Source organism: Cheilinus undulatus, linkage group 1, assembly GCF_018320785.1.
Source record: "Cheilinus undulatus linkage group 1, ASM1832078v1, whole genome shotgun sequence".
NCBI classification, from domain to species: domain Eukaryota; kingdom Metazoa; phylum Chordata; class Actinopteri; order Labriformes; family Labridae; genus Cheilinus; species Cheilinus undulatus.
This window is the reverse complement of record NC_054865.1, coordinates 45,879,700-45,900,232: the sequence shown is the minus strand read 5'-3', so window position 1 is coordinate 45,900,232 and position 20,533 is coordinate 45,879,700. Positions and strand designations below refer to the sequence as shown.

Here is a 20,533-nt window from a genome sequence, read left to right as displayed (position 1 = left end):
ATTTTCTTAAGAGAAAAGGGACAAAGAATAGATAAGGCCTGGTTTGGACCAGTACTTACCACTATTGGATTTGGCTTATGCTCCACCTCCCCCTACTCTCCAATTTTCATTAGGGAGAAAATGACAGGGAGGAGAAAAAAGAAAGGAGAAGGCCTCTTCTGGGCTCACACAATCAACAGAATGATCTGTTGCTCTGTCTCCCTTTCTCCCCCAATTTCTAAAATGGCAAAAAGGACAGAAAAGGGAGAAGAAGAGAGAATGCCGGGTCTGGGTGTTGCACTCTTCACTACTGAATGGGTATTTTGCCCTACCACACCCTACTCCCTTATTTTCATAAGGGAATAAAGGACAGAGAAGAGGAGAGAAGGCCTGGTCTGGGCTGGAACTCACCTCTCTCAGGTTGTTGCTCTAGCTCCCCCTACTCCCTTCGTATAATATGAGAAAATGGACAGAGAAAAAGAGAGATGGCCTACTCTGGGATGGCACTCAACACCACTGGATGGGGCTGTTGCTCTACCTCCCCCTACTCATTCATATCATAAGGAAAAAAAGGACTGAGAAGAGAGAAGAACAGAGAATGCCTTGTTTGGGACTGCACTCACCACCACTGGATAGTGCTGTTACTCTATCTCCCTTTACTCCTTCATTTTCTTAAAGAAAGGACAGAGAATAACAAAAGAGATGAATGGTTTTCACTTTGCTTTATTTTAAACCCTATCTGGCCTTATCACTACTTGTCCAACTCCACTGCCTGGCAATGCAATGAGATAGTACATATACAAACCCCAGACATGATATCTACAAAATCAGCTTCTTAAAATACCATCAGAGTTTTTACTTTCAACTCATGAATTTAAACAGCTTACATAAAAACCTTTGTTGTAGTCACTGAATGAACAGACTGCCTTTAATTGTTCTGTTTCCTTTTAAACCTTAATACGTACTTTTGGCGTGTTTGGATTATGGTTACATTTGAGTCCAGCTGTTTGTCTCTGACTGCGCTCATGGTGAACATAATGCTCAGTAAACAAAAGCAGGTGCTTTGTCTGCTTTTGTCAGACTTTAAAAGCTAGGGAAAAGATGATGGGTTCACTGCCATCATTAAAGTGTTTGCTCATGGATTGTTTGATTTTTTTGTACAGTCCTCTCGAATAAACTTCATTAGAAGTCATCACCCTGGGCAAACATTGCTTAGCTCTGACAGTCTTCTTTTGTAACATTTTCAAACATGATGACTGGAGGAGAAGCTGTTAACTGTGTCAATAATCAAACAATGGCCCTGATCTGTTTGCAGAAGGGGCCAATAATGTTTGATAGAATTATATATGCAGGCTTATGCAGTAATATTAAAAAATCTGGTTGAAAAAAAACTGAAATTAAGATTAATTATTTAATGCATGGTTCTCAATAAGTATATAGTGAGGGACACACTGGATCAAGGTTATATAACTCTAGAGAGATTTCTGCAAATCTTATACTGCATTTATGATCATCTTTATTTAAAAATTGATGGCATGCACATTCATGACTGTGATAATCCCTGTAAATTAAAATCCAGTTTGCAAGTAGTATGTTTAAAAAAAAACATATAAATTATTTAAATTTTTTTTTTTTGATATTTAATACATCTGGGTTTTGCTCTTAAACTGGCATTTAAAGGGTTAACACCCGGAATGATGATACTACTACTACTACTACTACTACTACTACTAATAATAATAATAATAATAATGATAATAATAATGATAAAACAATAGAAAAATGAATGATAATATATTTCTGATCAGGTCTGATCTTGAATAAAAACTTGATACAAAAGAAGTCGGGAAAAAATGAATGAAATAATGTGCATTCTTTTTTATTGTTACTTATAAATGCTGCCCATTTTTGGCCACAAACAATTTCTTTCACATTATAAAGAGTTAAATATTTAACTTAACTATTTTAATTTTGTACATTAAATTTAAAATCTTTTCCTGTAGATATTCCAGTTGTTCAAAGGTTGTTTCATGGTATGAGATTGTTTTTGTTTATTGACATTTTTTCTGTTGAAAGGTATCGTACCACAAAGATGCCATTTTTAAAAAAAAAAAAAAGCATTTAGAGAGTGGTATATATTAACATAAAATGTGGAGTCACTTGGCAATTGAACCAAAATTTGTAATCATCGGAGAAAAAACAAAACATGCAAAAGTCATTTGATGGTCGAAATGCGTCACCAGTTCAGGGCGTGTTTCACAAAAGGGTCTATAAATTTCTGTGATCTCTGTCACTGAACACACAGAACATCACTGCAGCCACCACAACAAACCCACCCTAAGAGGTCTCTCCAAAACAATGCAGGCTGAGGAATACAACCGCAGAGGTAACACACGTTCACTTTACCATGTTGTCTGCTTGTTCTGTTAAATTTCACTGCCTATAATGAGAAACAAGACAAGAGAAATCACAAAGATCACTGTCTACTCAGGTAAGGAGCTGGTGGACTACATCACATGCTATCTGAGCTCCATCAGGGAGAGGAAGGTGATTCCAGATGTGAAGCCGGGTTACATGAAGGAGCTTCTCCCTGATGCTGCACCCACAGAGCCGGAGAGCTGGGAGAACATCTTCAACGACATCGAGAAGGTCATCATGCCCGGAGTGAGTCATTCATTTATCATCTATCATCTCTCATTTCAAACTACAATGAGGGAGAAAGTTATTTTTTAACCCTTTTTTCCCTCAGACGGTTCATTGGCAGAGCCCTCACATGCACGCCTACTTCCCAGGTCTGACCTCGTGGCCCTCCATGCTCGGGGAAATGCTGGCCGATGCCATAAACTGTATTGGATTCACTTGGGTAAGGAGACAAGCCTTGGAGTATGTCCTGGATTTTTTTTCTAATTTGGTGCTTACTTATAAAGGGGTAGGATGAAGTAATATGCTATTCAGAGACACATGTAGGCCTATAAATAACATTTCTATCTCAACTGATCATTTCTACTTTAATTACTAACATTAAGGTTGGAAAATTGAGCCCTGTCTTTGAATAGACAGATAACTTATTATAGTTTGTAGGCTGGCATATAAGAGTTCAAGATTGGCCTAACCTCTGAAACACCTCTGCTGCGCCACATTTTAATTTTAGGTTGCTTATTTTGAGAGGAAAACTTGGAAAGCACTAAAGCTAGAGTGACAGGAAATGTGGCCAGAGAAAGGGGTGACATGTCCCAAACTGTGTCTGATTTTCATGAGGCACCTGCTCTACCAAATAAATTAAATCAACACCTCATACACTGCATGCTTTAAAATTGCTAAAACATCACAAGAGTAGAGCTATACTGCCTGAATAATGAAAGTGTGGACAGAGGGTGATGGTAGCATGATATCGTCTTCATTTCTCTGGAACTTTTACATCAGATAGACGGCAATAATTGGTCATTTGGTATGGCGATTTTGAAAAAACAAATTAAGTATTTTTCGTAAAATTACATGTTCTTCATTCACTGCGATTTCCCTTTTTTCCTTCATAATCTTTTTGCTTAAGGTAGGCCAACTACTACAATTGACAATGACTGAAAGGTGCACAGTAATCTATACATTTTAGATTATAGTTGCGCCTCACAGACAGGACTTGTCTAACTGAGTCAGGAATTTCACTCAGGGTGCACAAGTGTCTAATGCCATAAAGGCATTCTAGGAAAACTATGCAGATTAATAACCTTGCATAACAGATGGATATGCCCGTTTCCTTGTTTTTTGCTGGTGAATCCATCTTGCAAAGCTCCCATCTGAACCGTTTGGGCCCAGTTAGAAAGTGACAGGACCAATCAGCAATGAGGGGCAGTACTTTCAGGCGCGGCAGAGTCGTGACATAAACAAGCAGAAGCAAGAGGCCGGTGCAATTATGACGGATGAGCTTAGCTTGGATGCTGCTAAAGCGCCAGTTTTATCAGAACTTGACGACATTTAAAGAAGAACAAAGAACAGAACTGAGTTGATTTCTTTTCAAAAATGACAAAAGTCAAGTACCTACATGTCTACAGTCGCCATGTTTCGCGTTATTCCTCAGTAGCTGCGCACGAGCATCTCAATAGCGGCTACGTCATGTGTTTTGTTGCTCTGATTGGCCCATAAAGATGTGACAGACAGAACGTTCATCCAATCACACTCCAAGTTTTTTTCAAAGCTTCTGCCTTTCTCCCAAAAATTTCCTATTGAAGCTTTCCCAGATGGATGTGTGAAACAAATCCAGTGTGTCAGGTTAGCAGATTAAGCAATGATTCTCAAATAGAATACAATGACAAAAATACTTGAAGTGATGGAGTACTTAAAGCTAAAAAATATGTTCTTTTAACACAGAAAAACAGAGCTGGGAGTGAAGATGGCCTGGTGGTAAAGGCACACCCCATATACGCAGACGGGTTCAAGTCCGGGCTGTGGTTCCTTTCCCGCATGTTTCTTTCCTACTCTCCCATCCCCATTTTAGACTCTATCCTCTGTCTTCCTCTATAAATGAAGTCTAAAAATGGCCAAAAATACACTTAAAAAAGAAAACTATGAAGGTATAAAAAATACCCTCATTTATAGCTTAAGTAACTATTAAAGATTTCTAAGTCAACACAGTTTATTTTCTGACAACCTTTTCCTGTATGATCTACAGTGTGGAATATGGATAATAAATCACAATATGTTTTCACTGTTCTCAAAAAAGGGCTAATCTTGAAATATATGTCTTAACAACAGTATATGAGTGTATTATAAAAATGATGCTGCTTCCTGTGCCCACAGAATAAATAATATTGTTTTTGTTGACAGGCCTCCAGCCCAGCCTGCACAGAGCTGGAGATGAACGTGATGGATTGGTTGTGTAAAGCTCTGGGGCTCCCTTCTTTCTTCCTTCACCACCATCCTGACAGCAGAGGAGGAGGAATACTGCAGGTCTGAGACTCTTGATCAATATCTAAAAAAAGTCTATGTTTAATATGATATGTGGGGATTTATAATCCATCTCATCTATTAGGGCACTGTCAGTGAGAGCACACTGGTGGCTCTGCTGGCTGCAAGGAAAGACAAAATCTTACAGCTACGTGCAGAGATCGATCAGGATGTTGACGACTCAGTCCTGAATTCGAGACTGGTGGCTTATGCTTCGGATCAGGTCAGTGTTACAACGCCTTCTGCAGTCACTTCCAGTCAGTCACAAGAATGAAACTGATCAAATGGTGTAACATTTTTATAGGCTCATTCCTCGGTTGAGAAAGCAGGTCTGATCTCTCTGGTGAAGATCAGGTTTCTTCCCACTGATGAGCATTTATCTCTGCGAGGTGACACTTTGAAACAAGCTGTACAGGAGGACAGGAGGAGAGGGCTGGTCCCGTTCATGGTAGGTGTCTGAGGCCGGAGGATTAAAGGATTAAATGGGTATGAAGATAGTTTTTATCCATGTTTCAGCGGATGGCATTGAACTTTAGGGAGTAAGTCTGTTTTTGGGAAATCATTAGCATTTATTTCATTTTCAAGGCCATATTACCACCTAGTGGTAATAAACAGGAAGTGTTTTACACTACTTTATTGTCAGTCAATCCAAATTCTGAAATTTGAAGGTCAACTGTCAACTTGGATGAAAAAACTGAATTAATTAGCATAATACTGATAATGTTGTAAGGTTTGCCAGTTGATTCAATTAACCTAAAAAACATGTTTTGTTTTGGGGGTTTTTACCTGTAGGGCATTAAAACGTATTTTTTGAAAATAAGCAGTGTGGTGACACTACAAATAAAAAGAACTGTGCAGAACTTTTAGGCATGTAGGGTGCAAAGGATTCAACACAGAGCCAGTGTGCCACACCCAGGGCTGGAGGGGGGTGGGTAGAGTCAAGCTCAACACACTTTGAAACGTGTTGCTTGGCAGCCAAGGTCAAGCTCAATGGCATCTCTTTTTTCTTGACCTTTTCATCCCTGGTAATACACCTGGAGGCTGCAGGTGGTTTTCAGGCCCTTGGGACATCCGCAGTATGACCAGGGGCTTGTGGCAACCCTACTACCTGCCTGAACGGTACCCAAGGCCGTGCTTACTCATCACCTCCACCCCTTACTTTGCCCTGAAGGTGTGGGCTTTGTTAGATTTTTTAACAGATTATTTTCCCACGTCCCTGGCAACTCACATGCAAGGACATCCAGAGCACAGCCGGGGTTGTGTAAATCCTCCTTCCGACCTGATGGTGCACTCAGGTGGCTTACTCGCCTCATCTTTGCCTTACTTCAGCCTCAAACATGCTTAGATGCTTTGCATGGTACTATATAAGATCAAAATACAATGTAATGTGTGGTTTTATCTCTCCTGTTCAGCTGTGTGCAACTCTGGGAACCACAGGAGTGTGTGCCTTCGACAGTCTCTCTGAATTGGGACCAGTCTGTATGGTTTTCCCAATCTTCTTTTTCTCTATATCTGAAGTTAAATGATTGTTGACTCTTAAAGTAAAGTCAGAGTATTCACTCTCCACACAGGTCATAAGGAGGGACTGTGGCTTCATGTGGACGCTGCTTATGCCGGTGCAGCGTATTTATGTCCAGAGCTCCGCTGGTCTCTGGAGGGGATCGAATTCTCTCACTCTTTTGTTTTCAACCCGTCTAAGTGGATGTTGGTTCATTTTGACTGCACAGCTTTCTGGTGAGTTAGGACAGAGGAGCCTCATCCAACATATATGATAAGGTGTTTTAATTTATCTTTAAAACAAAGTAAATGTTAGTAAGTTATGTTCTATGGTTGTTTTCATAGGGTGAAAGACAAATACAAGCTCCAACAGACATTCAGTGTTGATCCAGTGTACCTCAGACATGATAACTCACAGGCAGCAACAGATTTTATGGTATAAAACTATGTCTCTTCCAGCTTGAGTATTAAATAATCAAAGTGAATCATTTTATGTACTCACACGTTTCAATTCTGTTGTCCAGCACTGGCAAATTCCCCTCAGCAGACGTTTCCGTTCACTCAAACTCTGGTTTGTCATGCGCTCCTTTGGACTAAAAAACCTCCAGGCTCATATCAGACATGTAAGTCACACTGACACATACACTCTAATGAATAAACATGCTGTAATGGTTTTTTTTTTTCTTTATTGTGCTCCTTCCTAAAGAGTATGCTTTGCCTTTCTGAATTTCCTTTTTAACTTTGATGCACCAACAAGAAGTGGTGCCCTTAACTTTGCTGTAATGTGCCTGTAAAAAGTATTCACCCCCTTCGATGTTTCACCCTTTAACTGATTTTATAATCCGACAGGGTCAATATAATTTGGCTTTTTTTTTTACATTTATTTTCTTAAGTGAAAACATATTTCTACTCTTAATAAAATATGTCCTGGACACTAAATCTTGCTCCTTTCTCCTCTGCAAAGCTGCTCAAGCTCTGTCATGTTGCAGGTGGTTCAGGCCTGAACAGCTCTTTCCAAGCCCAGCCCCAAATTTTCTATTGGATTGAGGTCTGGGCTTTGACTTGGCCACTTTGCTGGAAAATAAATCTTCTCCCAAGCCATAGTTCTCTTGCAGACTGCATAAGATAGTTCTCCAGAATTTCACTATACTTTGTTGCATTTATTTTACCCACAACCTTTACAAGACTGGGCTGGCTGCTGAGAATCATCCCCACAGCATGATGCTGCCACCACTGTGCTTTACAGCGGGCATGGTGTGTTTGGTGTCCAACAAACATAACGTCATGCCTTTTGGCGCATTCCAGCTGAGATTTAATCTGAGTTTTCTTAAACCATGGCTGTCTCTTTGCCACTCTCCTATAAAGCTTTGACTGGTGAAGAACCTGGGTAATGGCTGTTGTATGCAGTCTCTCCCATCTCAGTTGTTAAAGCTTGGAACTCCTTCAGAGTAGTCATAGGTGTCTTTATTGCCTCTTCTCCTTGCACAGTCCTTCAGTTTTTGAGGATGACCTCATCTAGGAAGATTTACACATGTGCCATATTCCATCCAGTTCTTTAATTTAACTCTGAGGGATGTTCAGCGCCTTGGAAATTTTTGTGTATCCATTTCCTGACTTATACTTTTAAATATGTTGTGTGTGTGGTGATGTAGAACCCAGGATGCGGAAGCGGAGAAGCAGTTTTAACAGTTTTATTGGCACAGGTCAATAATCAGGGAATGTGAGTCCAAGAGTCCAGGGGGAAGAGAGTGCTGGAGCTGGCTGCAGTGAGCGGGGAGTGAGGCACTGGAAAAGAAAGGAGGAGGCACGTTAGAAACAGTTCACAAAACACAAGCACTGGAAATTACTCAAAGGTCCAATAGTAAATTCTGAAGACTTCTCTGAGGGTATCTCGAGAGAGCGTGTGAGCCTGGAGCAAGGTTTACCGCGAGGGAAGGTAGTCAAAACTCAGGCGCTGGTGGAGAGCTGCAGCTGATCTTAAGTAGTCCCTCCTGATGAGAACTCGCTGCAGGTGTGATCTCTCCACAGCACCCGGGGGGAGGGGAGAATGCCTCAGGGAACACAAAGTCAGGTTAGCAGCCAGCAGTAGTGACTCCGGAAACCAGAAGTTAACAAAATAATACAAAATGTGCAACGTGAAACACCACAAAATAGCCTTTTTCCTGAGTTGCATGGAGTGTTCTTTTGTCATTATGGTGTAATGGTAGTCAGGAATACTGATAAACAAGAGACTGGACCTTCCAAACACAGGTGTCTTTATACCACGTCATTAGACACATTCACTGCACTCAGCTGATCCCATTTCACTCATTGTGAGACTGCTAGCACCATCTGGCTAGGCCTCTGTTGAGTTAGGTCAGTCACTTTAAAGGGGGTGAATATTTATGCAGCTTCTTATTTTACGACATATTTTTACTTGATAATCATTACTTTGTAGAAATCTGTTTTCACTTTGATATTAAAGAGGTGGTCAAGAAAGCCAAATTATATTGACCATGATTATTTATTAAAATCAATAAACGGGTAAGACATCCAAGGGGACGAATACCTTCTATATACACTGTATGTACCATGTAGGCTTTTCATTTTCATTTTCAAATAAAAAAAAAAAAAACATATCAAAGAATATTTTTTCCTGATTTTAGAAGTATCTTTCTCTTGTTTTTAGGGAATCGAGATGGCAAAGCTCTTGGAGTCTCACATAAAGGGTGACCCAAATTTTGAGATTCCTGCAGAGAGACACCTTGGCCTGGTGGTCTTCTGTCTGAAAGTATGAAACATGGCTTTGGCCTGTCTATTCACTGAACTCCAAAAAAATAAACCCAGCTAGTTCATTTTATGTTTGTGAAGCAGTAAGTCAGCTAATCATTCGTAACACATTCAAGGTTTACAGTCACACCTTGTCCAAAGGTGAGCTTATCAGGCAATCCTGAAGGTCAAGGGGATCATTAAAGAGAGGAAACCTTGAATGTGTGTCACTGAAAATGCTCATTCCGTCTGGAAGGAAAGAATTAAAGCTTCTTGACATGTTTCTTCTTATAGGGAGGAAATGCTCTGACCCAGGAGCTGTTGAGGAGACTGACCCGCACAGGCAGCATGTATCTCATCCCTGCAGACATTCACAACAAACGCATCATCAGATTTACCGTGACCTCACAGTTCACCACAGCAGACGACATCCTGAAAGACTGGAACCTCATCTCCAAAACGGCTTCCAATCTTCTAGCTGAAAAAAAAACTCTGAATAATAAAGAGCAAACAAAACAAGGGAAAGACGAGATGATAAGAGCAGGAACAAAACAAGACGACAGCTCAGACGCTCTCGGAGAGGTAGCTGTATCCAGACAGGACAGGGCTGAGGTGGAGCTGTGGATCGACAAGGCTTGGGATCGATCGAGGAAGCCAATGCGTTCTCTCAGCTGCAACAGCGAGCCTCTTCCATGCACCTACATCGGGCCCATGTCTGGCTACGACTTTAAACCAAGATCTATTCCTAAAGGTGCTGCAGGTGCTCTCCAAACACCATCAACAACAGGACATGTTAAGATCACAGAAATGCCTTCAAATGTTCTGGGGAACCAGGTCCTGAAAAAGCTGACAAAGTTCTACAGCGTGCCAAGTTTCTGCAACCAATGGGTGCAGAGCGGCCGACACCCGCTCTGCTGCCCTGTGAGGGTGTCACAAACAGCTCAGAAACACTTGTCCCCTTCCTGCAGGAGGATGAACTGCATGTCCTCTTCTCCTGTGGCTAAAACAGGTCAATCTCAGACTCAAATGGAATCTGCCAATGCTCCTACGCTCCTGTAATGTACTTGAAAGCAGCATTTAAATCATTTACACACACTCGTTCAGCTATGAGTGGCTAAGTTATTGTTCTGTATGGACTGTGCCGTACTGAGCCAGTACAAGCAGTTCTTGGCAGTTAACTGTGTAACTTATTTGATATTACTGTGCACATTTACAATCATGTTTTAAGAATGTTTTATTAAAAAGTATGTCAAACTAAAATTACATGCATTGAAATGTTTTGGTGTACAAAATTCTCCTGAAAATACAAAGTGTTTGTGGAATTTTCTGTGCTGAATGTACAATGTGCACCTCATTTCTCATTATTTAGCATCTTATTTTATCAAAAGATTACATATGAAATGTATTTGAGACTGACAGTCTAATAAAAATCACTGAAATCAGAGCCTTGTTCTTCCCTCTGCGATTGCGTCAAACATCTCCTGAGTCATAGGTACATAGCCCTTATTGTCCTCCAGGTAGAACATCGGATCCTTGATGACAGCCGGGTTGAAGCCCTCTTCAGCCAGCTTCACCTTCATCTGCTTAAACGTCCCGGTTAACTCCAGAGCATTCTGCCAGGGAGACATAAAAGGTTATATTATTGTTGTAAGACAATTTTTTATGATGAGGTTTAATCCAGAAGTCGTTGTCTACCTGTATGCGAATGAAGCGTGGTCTGGCGTAGCTAGGGAGGTAGTGTTTGACCTGCTGATATGTAGCTTTGCCATCAAAGTCCATGTTTTCTTTCAGCCTCAGGGCTGCCATTCCAATTCTCCCCTCATGTCCTTATCAGTCAAGGTCAGACACAACAACAGGTTTATGTCAGGATGAAAGTAACTAAGCTCAATTCATCTTTATCTATATAGCAATTTTCATAATAAAAGCATGCAGCCCAAAGTGTTTCACAAAGAAAAGACAGACAAGAAATAAAAATGAAATTGATACCCCAGATAAAACCCAGAAGGACTTAAACAAGGACAAAGTAATAAAGTAATTTAGAACAGCCTTTCTCAACAGTAGCGCTTTCAAAATGCTTAAAATTCAACCAAGAATAGGCAGATTATAAGCTATCAGGGTGTAAATTATAAAATTGTCTCATGCAGTCTCTTACTGAAATCTCGTCAACATCAGTGAATGAAAAGACGCAAATGCACACAGTGCAATTTTCTTTTGGCTGACCCCAGAGGTCAGCCCTACACATGGGTCTGTAGGTGACTGACTGGCTGACTGAGTAACTGAGTGAGTTACAATAATAAAGTTATTATTCAAGGCTGTAAATAGACAGCATTTTTACCACTGACATGTGAAGGGAGTAGTTAAAGGTTTTAATTTTTGGTAGCACATATGTACTCATATAGCATGTTACTTTCTTATTATGTAACACAGTGATGAAGCAAGTAACTTCTAAAGGAAATGCTACCCAACACTGCTAATTGATATGATTTTACTGAACACTATAAAGCCTGATTTATGCTTCTGCGTCATGTCGACGGCGTAGCTATGCATAGCCTTCTGCGTCGATGCATACCCCTACACCGTAGCCTGACGCTCACCTCTCCGCTCAATACGTCATCCAGGTCCCTCAGTGGGTGAACCAGTGTGGTAAATTCGCCCGTTCTCAGCCTCGACTCGTTTAGTGGTCGTACAGACCACCTCAGCAAACATCTTCCCTGTCGCCTGCGCTTCAACATTTGCAACAAAATAATTTGTTCGTCAATATTGATGAGCTCCAACTCCAAGCACACCCGCTCCACCTCAGTCGCCATTGTTTACTGTGACTAGAAGATAAACAACGATTTGGGTGTGACCCTTCTGAAACCACACACACACAGCCACAACCACTAGCGGCATGGCGGTAAATTGCAGAGAGACATGTTCCCTCTATGCAGAACAATGACGGCGTGCGTCACGTCGATGGCATACCTATGCCGTAGACGCGACGCAGTAGCATAAATCAGGCTTTAGTGGTTTATTTACCTGGCACTTTCACGCCATAGACATTAGCCTCCTCAATGCATTCAACCACCAGCAAATGATCCGCCACCTCTGTGGTTGCCACATTTTCTCCTTTCCACCTGGAAAAGATAACAGAACCGTGAGTTATCTGCAATGTTTGCATCTCACGGTGCTCTGACAAAAAGGACTTTCATATAAATATACACACTACACACACTTTGATGTTAGAAGTTGTAGTTGTACTGTGCAAAAGGGAAAGTTCCTCTTGTAAGGTAAGTTTTCCGCTGGGGCTACATTTTGCATTTGATATTTCCAAATGCTGTAAAATCCAGAATGTAAGTCACAGTAGTTTGACCTAGTCTGGTGTTACAATTTCCATTGAGTTCAGCCAAGTCCAAAATGTGCAGTTTCTGTGCAGCTGTTTAAAAACCATCTGTTTTCATCATTTGGAGTTGACCATCGTTCTAGCTACTGATGCAGTGGTTGAGCTCTCAATCTATGCATGCACTTTCTAAGTATGGACTCACAGCCTGCTAGTAGCACTGCCAACCTTCACTGGTCACTTTTTAAAGGACTCTTTTCAAACGGTTGCAGAACTTTCTGCAGCAATTTGGGCTTATTAGCTATGTCTAAAATAACAGCAGAATCTCACAATATAATCTTAGCTTGAACTATGTTCAAGTCTACACATTCCTTGTATCATATGCAGGATACAGGTCTCTTCTTTCTCTGCTTTCCTCAGCAGAAGAAATACCCAGGCTTTCCTCTGATAAATAGACAGATATATTGTGCAATGAAGAAAAGTTCTACTTTCATACATACATTACTTTCATCCACAGACCTGAAAGTGTCTCCAATGCGGTCTTGAAAGTAGACGAACCCCTCGTCATCTATCCTCAGGAGGTCTCCGCTGTTGAAATACAGATCTCCTTTCACAAACACATCTTTCAACTTCTTCTTCTCTGTCTGCTGCTGGTTCTTAGCATAGCCACTGAATGGGGCTGTAGAACCAATCTTTGCCACCAACAGACCAGTCTCTCCTGATGGTGAAAGAAAGATTTATAGATACGTTTCAGATATTTCACAGAGCTATTTTTCTATTAATCGGGGGACTGACTCACCTCTGGGGACTTCGATACAAAATCCTCTGGAGTCCTTGACCGGCTCCTCTTTCTCTGTGTCGTACCTGATGAGGGCGTATTTACAGCTCATCTGAAAAACAGATGAAGCAATAAAACTTCATACATTCATACAAATACTGTTTACACTTTGTAACTCATGCCATGATGTAAAATGTCTTTAACATGGCGATGAAGGCCAAAACATTTCAACACAACACACAGGAGGTGGTGCTGTCACTAAAATACGAGGTTCATCTATCCAGACTTGACCTGTAGCCTCCTCTGCTGCACATTCAAATGACAGACTTCGTCCAAAGAAGACATAACCTTCCCTTTTTCTTAATCCGACATGTTTTAGTGAATATTTTTTAGAAAATAAAGCTGTGTTTAGTCAACTATTATGTTAAGAACTATTCATGTGTTTGGGAAAAGATGAATTGCATTCCAGGGAAGGAGATACTGCCCCACACCATCACACTGCCTTCATCAAAAGATGTTACTCTATCGGTGCAGCAATCAGCATTGCGTTCACCTTGTCTTCTCCACACTGAACATAACTTTCTTCCACATGTTCAGGTTCCAATGCACATGTTGCCAACACCAGCACAAACAGGCCTGATGGTGAGGGGCAGTCATGGCAGGCCTCCTGGCATCCCGATAAGACCGGAGATTGGCTGCTAGCAGTTGGTTCCAGATTGTCTGGGCAGAAGCCTGTCAGCCATATCATTCTGCAAACCTTGACTGCAACTCTCTAGAAGACAGCCTATGGTTCCTAAGTGCTGACAGGACGAGAAAACAGTCTTCTTGGGGTGTTGTTCTTCGCGGTCTGTCTCTGACATCCCCCATTATATGAAACTTGGCCTTCAGTTTAAGGATGGTACAAAGGCTCACTCCAAACAATGCCGCAACTTGGTTTAGCAAAACACCAGCTTGAAGCTGTCCTATTACAGACACCTGATTGTCAGTACCTGGTGGTACCAGAAGCTTAAAACAAGAGTCAGTGGCCACAAGAGAATAAGCTGTTGGGCAGAGAAGATTTGGCAAATTTTATCATGGGTGCAACCCACATACGTAGCTCTGCTGCTCATCCCACAAATGCATGTTCCTTACAAATGTGGCACCATCTAAAAGGGAAATAAACAGGCTTTCTGTCAGTATAAGATTATTGCCAACAAGAACTGTTACAATGAAGAAACAATCTACCAATCACAAATGTCCTTACTTTTGTGCTAATTTAAGCTATTTTGTATACAACTCTTGATGGTAACTGTGCTGGGATCATGGAAATGATATGAACAGGCAAATGCACACTGGCCATCTCTGAGTCAATTGTTATTTCATTACAATATAAAGAGGTTAGAAAACATTTATAATGCTACATAACACCTGTTATGTTCATTTTTAAGCTCATTTAGAACCAGGAGGGTGCAATGAAATGTGTCACTGATTGGGTTGATCTTCAGACAAAATGCAGGGTTTTTGTTTGTTTTTGATTTTTTACTCTGACAACCAATTGACTGATTGATGCATTAGTATAATTTCAGTCAGCCAAGCTTTTCTTTCGTTGACTAGTTCTGTCTAATTTGTTCGTACAGTTGCATTACGATAATAATGATTCTACTCTTTTCTAATCATCGATTTATGAATGTGTAAATCTTTTGACCTTTATGGCCAGTCTTTCCCCTACAACCTGACAAATATTGAAACTTATTTGCATAAAACACAACCAGCAGTCTTTTCAAGCTGCCTACCTTGTGTAGAAAATGCTCTTTGCCAATCGCTCCAACTTTGCCGACATAGTTAACAAAACCAACGTTTCCCTCTGTGGCTCCGTAAACTTCACAGATGCGAATGTCTCCAAACCGCTGCAAGAATTCCACCCAGGTGTCAGCTCTAATCCCGTTCCCCATCGCCAGCCGGACTTTATGATCTCTGTCATTGTCTCTCTGGAGTAAAAGTAAGAGAAGAGCCAAAGGATCAGTCTCATTTGGTTGATTGTCTGCTTCTGAGTTCTATAAAACAATTAAACAATATAACTGTCTAATCCTTGGGTTTACCTTTGGTGTGCTGCAGAGGTAGCGCATAATTTCTCCAATGTACTGAATAACTGTGACATTGTACTTCCTACAGTCATTCCAGAACTGGGAGGCTGAGAATTTACGTCTTAAAACAACAGTGAGGCCTATAAATGAAGAGGCACAGATATCAGAAACATACTACTATTGCACACTGAATGCTTGCTTTATGACCTTTAGGACTTTGGTTTACAAATAGAGGGAATCAGAGCGGAGAACTGGTTGTTATCTCAGGTCATTTCAGTTTAACCTTGAGTAAACTCATTTGAATGCAACCTAGGTGTCATGTTTTATAGTTTTTATGGGCAATGGATCACCTTTTTCAATGGATCCACAGAGTCCCATCAGAAGTCCAGCGCTGTGATAAAGAGGAAGGTAAATGTAGACGATATCGTCTGCACCAACGCCTGCCATGGACTGGAAAAAAGTAGCCATCCATAGTCTCTCATGGTTAATGACTGCTGCCTTTGGAAGCCCTAAAAGATAGCATGAACATAACACACATATTGTTAATCCTCTCTTTGGTATGGTTTAAAATCTATAAAAGTTGAAGCTCAGAGGGACTGTCAGCTTACCTGTGGTCCCTGAGGTGTAGATGTACAGTGCACGGCTCTTGAAGTCAATGTTGGCCCTCAGATGAGGTGACAGCGGCTCATCTGAGGCCTTCTGGATTTTGTCTGAGAGGGGTTCGATGCCCTCCACATCACAGTCCTCGCTAAGGATGAAGACACGGACACCCTGCTGCTTCAGGGAAGGCAAGACCTCCTCAACAGCCCCCTTCAAGTCTGACAGAGAAAAGACAGATGGTAAATGCTTTTAGTTTAATGCAGCTGTGATGTACATGAAAAAATAAGCTGGGCTGAGGTTATTTAATCTGTTCATTTTCCAACCATCCATTATCTGTGGTGTAGAGGGTAGACGTGGATATTGTCTTAGATATAGTGTAAACAGCTCCTGACTGTTCTTGCATGTTTAGTTCATCTAAAAATTTACTCTTCCATCTGCACATTGGTACTTTGTTTGTTTTCAGTTTACTAAGGATCACAATGAAATTATTATGAAAGGAAGCAAGCTGATGAGAAAGCAGTAAAACCAGTTCCATTTGCCTGAGTATGACCTGCTCTACTCTGTTTGGCTGACCTTGATATTCTTACCCAGTCGACTTACAAAGACAAAAACAAGCACTAGCTAATTCAAGGCAGAGTAAGGCGGGTCATACTACTGCGTGATAAGCATCAGCAGGGATTGAGAAGTGGGTATTCTATAGGGGGACTAAAAAAGAAGTGTGTATACTCCATGTACCAGCATATATCCTGCAAGACAGGAAAGATGCTGCTTTTCAAGTTTGCGGGAGGTTGGAGCTGACATGTAGAGACAAACTATCTGGCACAGTCACACTCACAAAATTTAGTCACTAATTAACCAAGCAAGCATGTCTTTGGACTGTGGGGGGAAGTTGGATTCTCCAGAGGGAACCCTGGAATGTACTGAAAGATCATACAAACTCCCCATCTAAAGGCCTTGTCTGACAGGGATTAGAAGCAGGAACCTTTTGCTGTAAGGCAACAGTGCCAACCACTACACCACCACGTCGCCAAATTTCTTCACTGTATAGTTATCCCAGAAAATAAAAACATACACTTCAACATCAAATCCTGGTCATTAAAGCCTACTATTTGACCTTAGGTAATTGGTTTTTGAAAAATCTTAGCTTACTTGCCACAATCCAATGAGATAGCTAGATCTGGTTCTGCTCTGAGAGATTGTCAAAATTACATTGGCAGAAACCAAAATTGTGATAAACCAGTTACTGGCTAGCTTAGTGGTTTGAAGGTTTTTCTGCCACACACCTAAGATCAAGGCAAAATCTCAAGGCACACCCATCTATATCCATGCAAAACAGCCTCTTTAAAACATTTTACAGTAACTTCAGTTTTTGTATGGTTGTATGGTTGGTAATACATGGTTTTGCAAATTCCCACGGCACACCTAAACTAGACAGTGTTCCTTGCCACATCATTTGAGAACCACAGGGTAAGAACACTACTGTGTAGGCCTATTCTTCCATGGTTTTATCCATGGGAAAATTACATTTGTGTTGATTTTTGGCACTAATGTGTCATGTTTTTATAAATCAGAACCAGAATTGAGTTTTGTTGCCAAGTTCATTTCATATGCAACAAATCTGACTTGGAGTTTGCTGCAAAACAGATAACATAGAAGAATATAAAAATAAGAAAGTAATAAAAATACTGAGGTTGATAAAACAATATTTAGAGGCTATCAGTGTATCAGTTTATCACCAGAATACCCGCACAGATGTGCAGGTATACTGGTGATTAGGTTAGGTTAGGTAGTGCAATTCTCTAAAGGAGTATAGCACACACAGTGTGTAGTTGTAAATAAAAGAGATAAAGTCTGGTGGGTGTTAATGTATCACAGTCTTTATAAACATGCATTATTGTTGTCTGCTGGTTCTGGGGTTAAGTGAGAGTCTTTCAGGGGAAGGGCCAGAGCACTGTTCATGAGGCTGGGAAGAAAATGCTCTTGTGGTGACAAGTTTTGATCCTGATGGACCACAGCCTCCAGCAAGAGGGGAAGGCCTCAAAAAGTCTGTGTCCAGGGTGAAAGAGGTCAGCTGTAATTTTACCTCCACACCTCAGCACCCTGGAGGCGTCCAGGTCATGGAGAGATGGAAGTTTGCAGCCAATCTATTCATCTAATTTTTTAAGATTATTTTGGGGCTATTTTGCCTTTGTTGGTAGGATAGGATATTGTGATTTATGACATTTTAAGTCATTAAAAATTAAGCTCAGAGGAATTACTGTACCGGTCACTCTGTTGTGTCATGTTTTTAAAAGATTTAATGTACACTGGAATCAAACATCTACAAGATAATTTAGTTAATTGTTTACTTGGATATGTTTAAGTGAAATCAGGCAGGGTAGATCAGTTTTATCCATACTTGTATGTGAGTACCTACTGCAGGCTACTCCTTAGTCACTGCCACAGTTGTGCTACCTCAGCCAAAAAATGTTCCTACTGAGTGCCAGTGACTCAGACTATAGAGAGGAAGGTCAAGAAAGTCACTACTACTTTTTATATCTGAGGCAACAACAGAAAAAAATGAATTAATCTGAAAATCATTTAGAAGATAAAAGTCTGCCCCAGGGTTATCTTCCCATCTTACCCGCACCAGCCACCAGGACCTTGGCCTCACAACAGGAGAAGCAGTGCAGCAGAGATCTGGATCTGATGTTGCAATTGAGCAAAGAAGCGATGCATCCCAGTTTGGCCAGCGCGAGCCAGACCCACACGAACTGCGGCTCGTTCCCCAGGAACATAGCCACCGTGTCCCCCTCCTTCAACTGCGCGTGCGTGGTCAGAGCTCTGGCCACTTTGTTGCTCTCCTTGTCGGCCTGGCTGTAAGTGTAGGAGGTGTCCTCGAAAAGAATAAACTTCTTGTGGGGCTGCCTCGATACTTTATCCAAAAAACTATCCAAAACAGTATACAAAGGCTTCTTCCTCTTGAACTTGCCCATGTTTACGCCAATTTTAATTGCAGTTATTGCGTAACGTAAGTCATAAAAGATGTAAGGATTTCTCCAGTAAAGCAACAATGGCAAAACAGCCAACAGCGTAAAAAGAATATATGCAATCATTGTGATGAAAAGAAACGATTCAGTGTTGCAGCTGCAAAAGTCCTGAAAGATTCAACCTTCAACTGGAAACAACAGCTGAATATAGTCCCATTCAGTTTACGCCTCCTGAACTTTGAACAACTTTCTACTCTGGGCGTGAAACAAAAGAGCCAATATGTGTTTCTCCAGCTACGGTCGTGCTTAAAGGAATGTCGAACCTTAATTTAATGCCACTTTTATACTTTTAACACCCCCGATGCCCTGCTTGGACTTTCTTTAATCGTCGTGTTATCACATGAAGCCTCTTTGAACTGCAGTAACTGCTGCTATAACAAGGATTGGTGCTGAATTCTTAGCCAAGGAAGCTCATTTCGGTCCAGCTATTGGAAAACTACAAATAAAGCCCGAAAATTTTCTCTCGACACAAGTTCTGTCATTGCTCAAGGTCAACCTCTTAAACAAAACGATGAAGATAAAGGAAACAATTATAATATGGGCCTATATAACGATAATGGAAAAACTGTACTTGCGTAATTCAAATTCACCTGCAAGGAATTAAGCTCTTATGCACGCGCAGCCGCCACACTCGCATATTTCACAGGGAACATACGTCAACAAGAATACGTAACCTGCGTAATACTTACCGTAACCTATGTGACACATTTTAAAAGTCGACTTACAGCTGCACTCATGCTTTGGAATGCGAAAAACTCATAGAAATGATGGCTGAATTGCATTTTGCTCTTCATTTGTTTACTACTCCAAACCTCCGATGCCTTAGCGTGAACAGCCTCCTCCTCTGCAAGAAATAAATAAATAACTAAATGAACTGCAGAGAAATAAGTTGTTCACTCCTCCACCCACTAAGCGGCGTCACGAGCATGTGAAACTAAAAAGATTGGGTTCATTTCTAAACAATATTTTACCCTTATTATCGTTAAAATGGTTCAGTTGAAAACAAAACAAATAAAAAAAGAAAATAAATCAAATGAGACTTATGTGGGTAAGTAAAATGCGAGTTTGCACATGACAGCATAACATCTGGTTCTGCTTTAAAAAAAAAAAAAAAAGACATCACTTCAGAGTAAACCTCAGATGATGAAAAACAAATTGTTAGATTCAGGGTGCTTGTGACCAGAAGTGTCAGCAGACAGAAATAATGCTTAAAATAATATACATTAATTTTATCTTTTTTTCCGGCAATGATCAAGATCAGCCCTGATCATAGATATCAAGTTTTAATAAACTTTGGGAAAATTGACTCTTTAAATGTCATTTTAAGTGCAAACCTCCTGATGTTTGCAATGTAAACACACACACACACACACACACCCACACACACACACACGCACACACTAAAGAAATATTTTTTATATACTACATGCAAATTGAATTTCCTTAAAAGAGATTACAGCATTGAATATATTAATAATTTTTATAAATTATCTTTTTTCTACATTTCAATATTTTAATATCGCTGCACTAAGAGTGTAAGTGGCCAAAATTGGACGACATACATAGATAGTAACAGAAA

At 40.6% G+C, this 20,533-nt stretch overlaps 2 protein-coding genes across 2 annotated transcripts; one reads left to right on the top strand and one right to left on the bottom strand.

Moving 5' to 3' along the window:
* The first annotated feature begins 2,337 nt into the window (after positions 1 to 2,337).
* Positions 2,338 to 10,298, top strand: hdc (histidine decarboxylase). Its single transcript, XM_041789411.1, has 12 exons — positions 2,338 to 2,365; positions 2,471 to 2,643; positions 2,729 to 2,842; positions 4,801 to 4,923; positions 5,006 to 5,143; positions 5,225 to 5,368; positions 6,333 to 6,399; positions 6,492 to 6,654; positions 6,763 to 6,853; positions 6,942 to 7,040; positions 9,086 to 9,187; positions 9,460 to 10,298. Exons 1-12 carry the CDS (start codon positions 2,338 to 2,340, stop codon positions 10,222 to 10,224), a joined length of 2,007 nt encoding a protein of 668 aa, XP_041645345.1. The 3' UTR covers positions 10,225 to 10,298.
* Positions 10,299 to 10,419: 121 nt separating this feature from the next.
* LOC121510967 (very long-chain acyl-CoA synthetase-like) lies at positions 10,420 to 19,787 on the bottom strand. The gene is made up of 10 exons (XM_041789401.1): positions 18,549 to 19,787; positions 15,934 to 16,143; positions 15,676 to 15,834; positions 15,341 to 15,465; positions 15,035 to 15,229; positions 13,284 to 13,374; positions 13,004 to 13,202; positions 12,184 to 12,281; positions 10,861 to 10,991; positions 10,420 to 10,778 (listed from the first exon to the last, which is right to left on the bottom strand). Exons 1-10 carry the CDS (start codon positions 19,018 to 19,020, stop codon positions 10,605 to 10,607), a joined length of 1,854 nt encoding a protein of 617 aa, XP_041645335.1. The 5' UTR covers positions 19,021 to 19,787; the 3' UTR covers positions 10,420 to 10,604.
* Between the last annotated feature and the right edge of the window lie 746 nt (positions 19,788 to 20,533).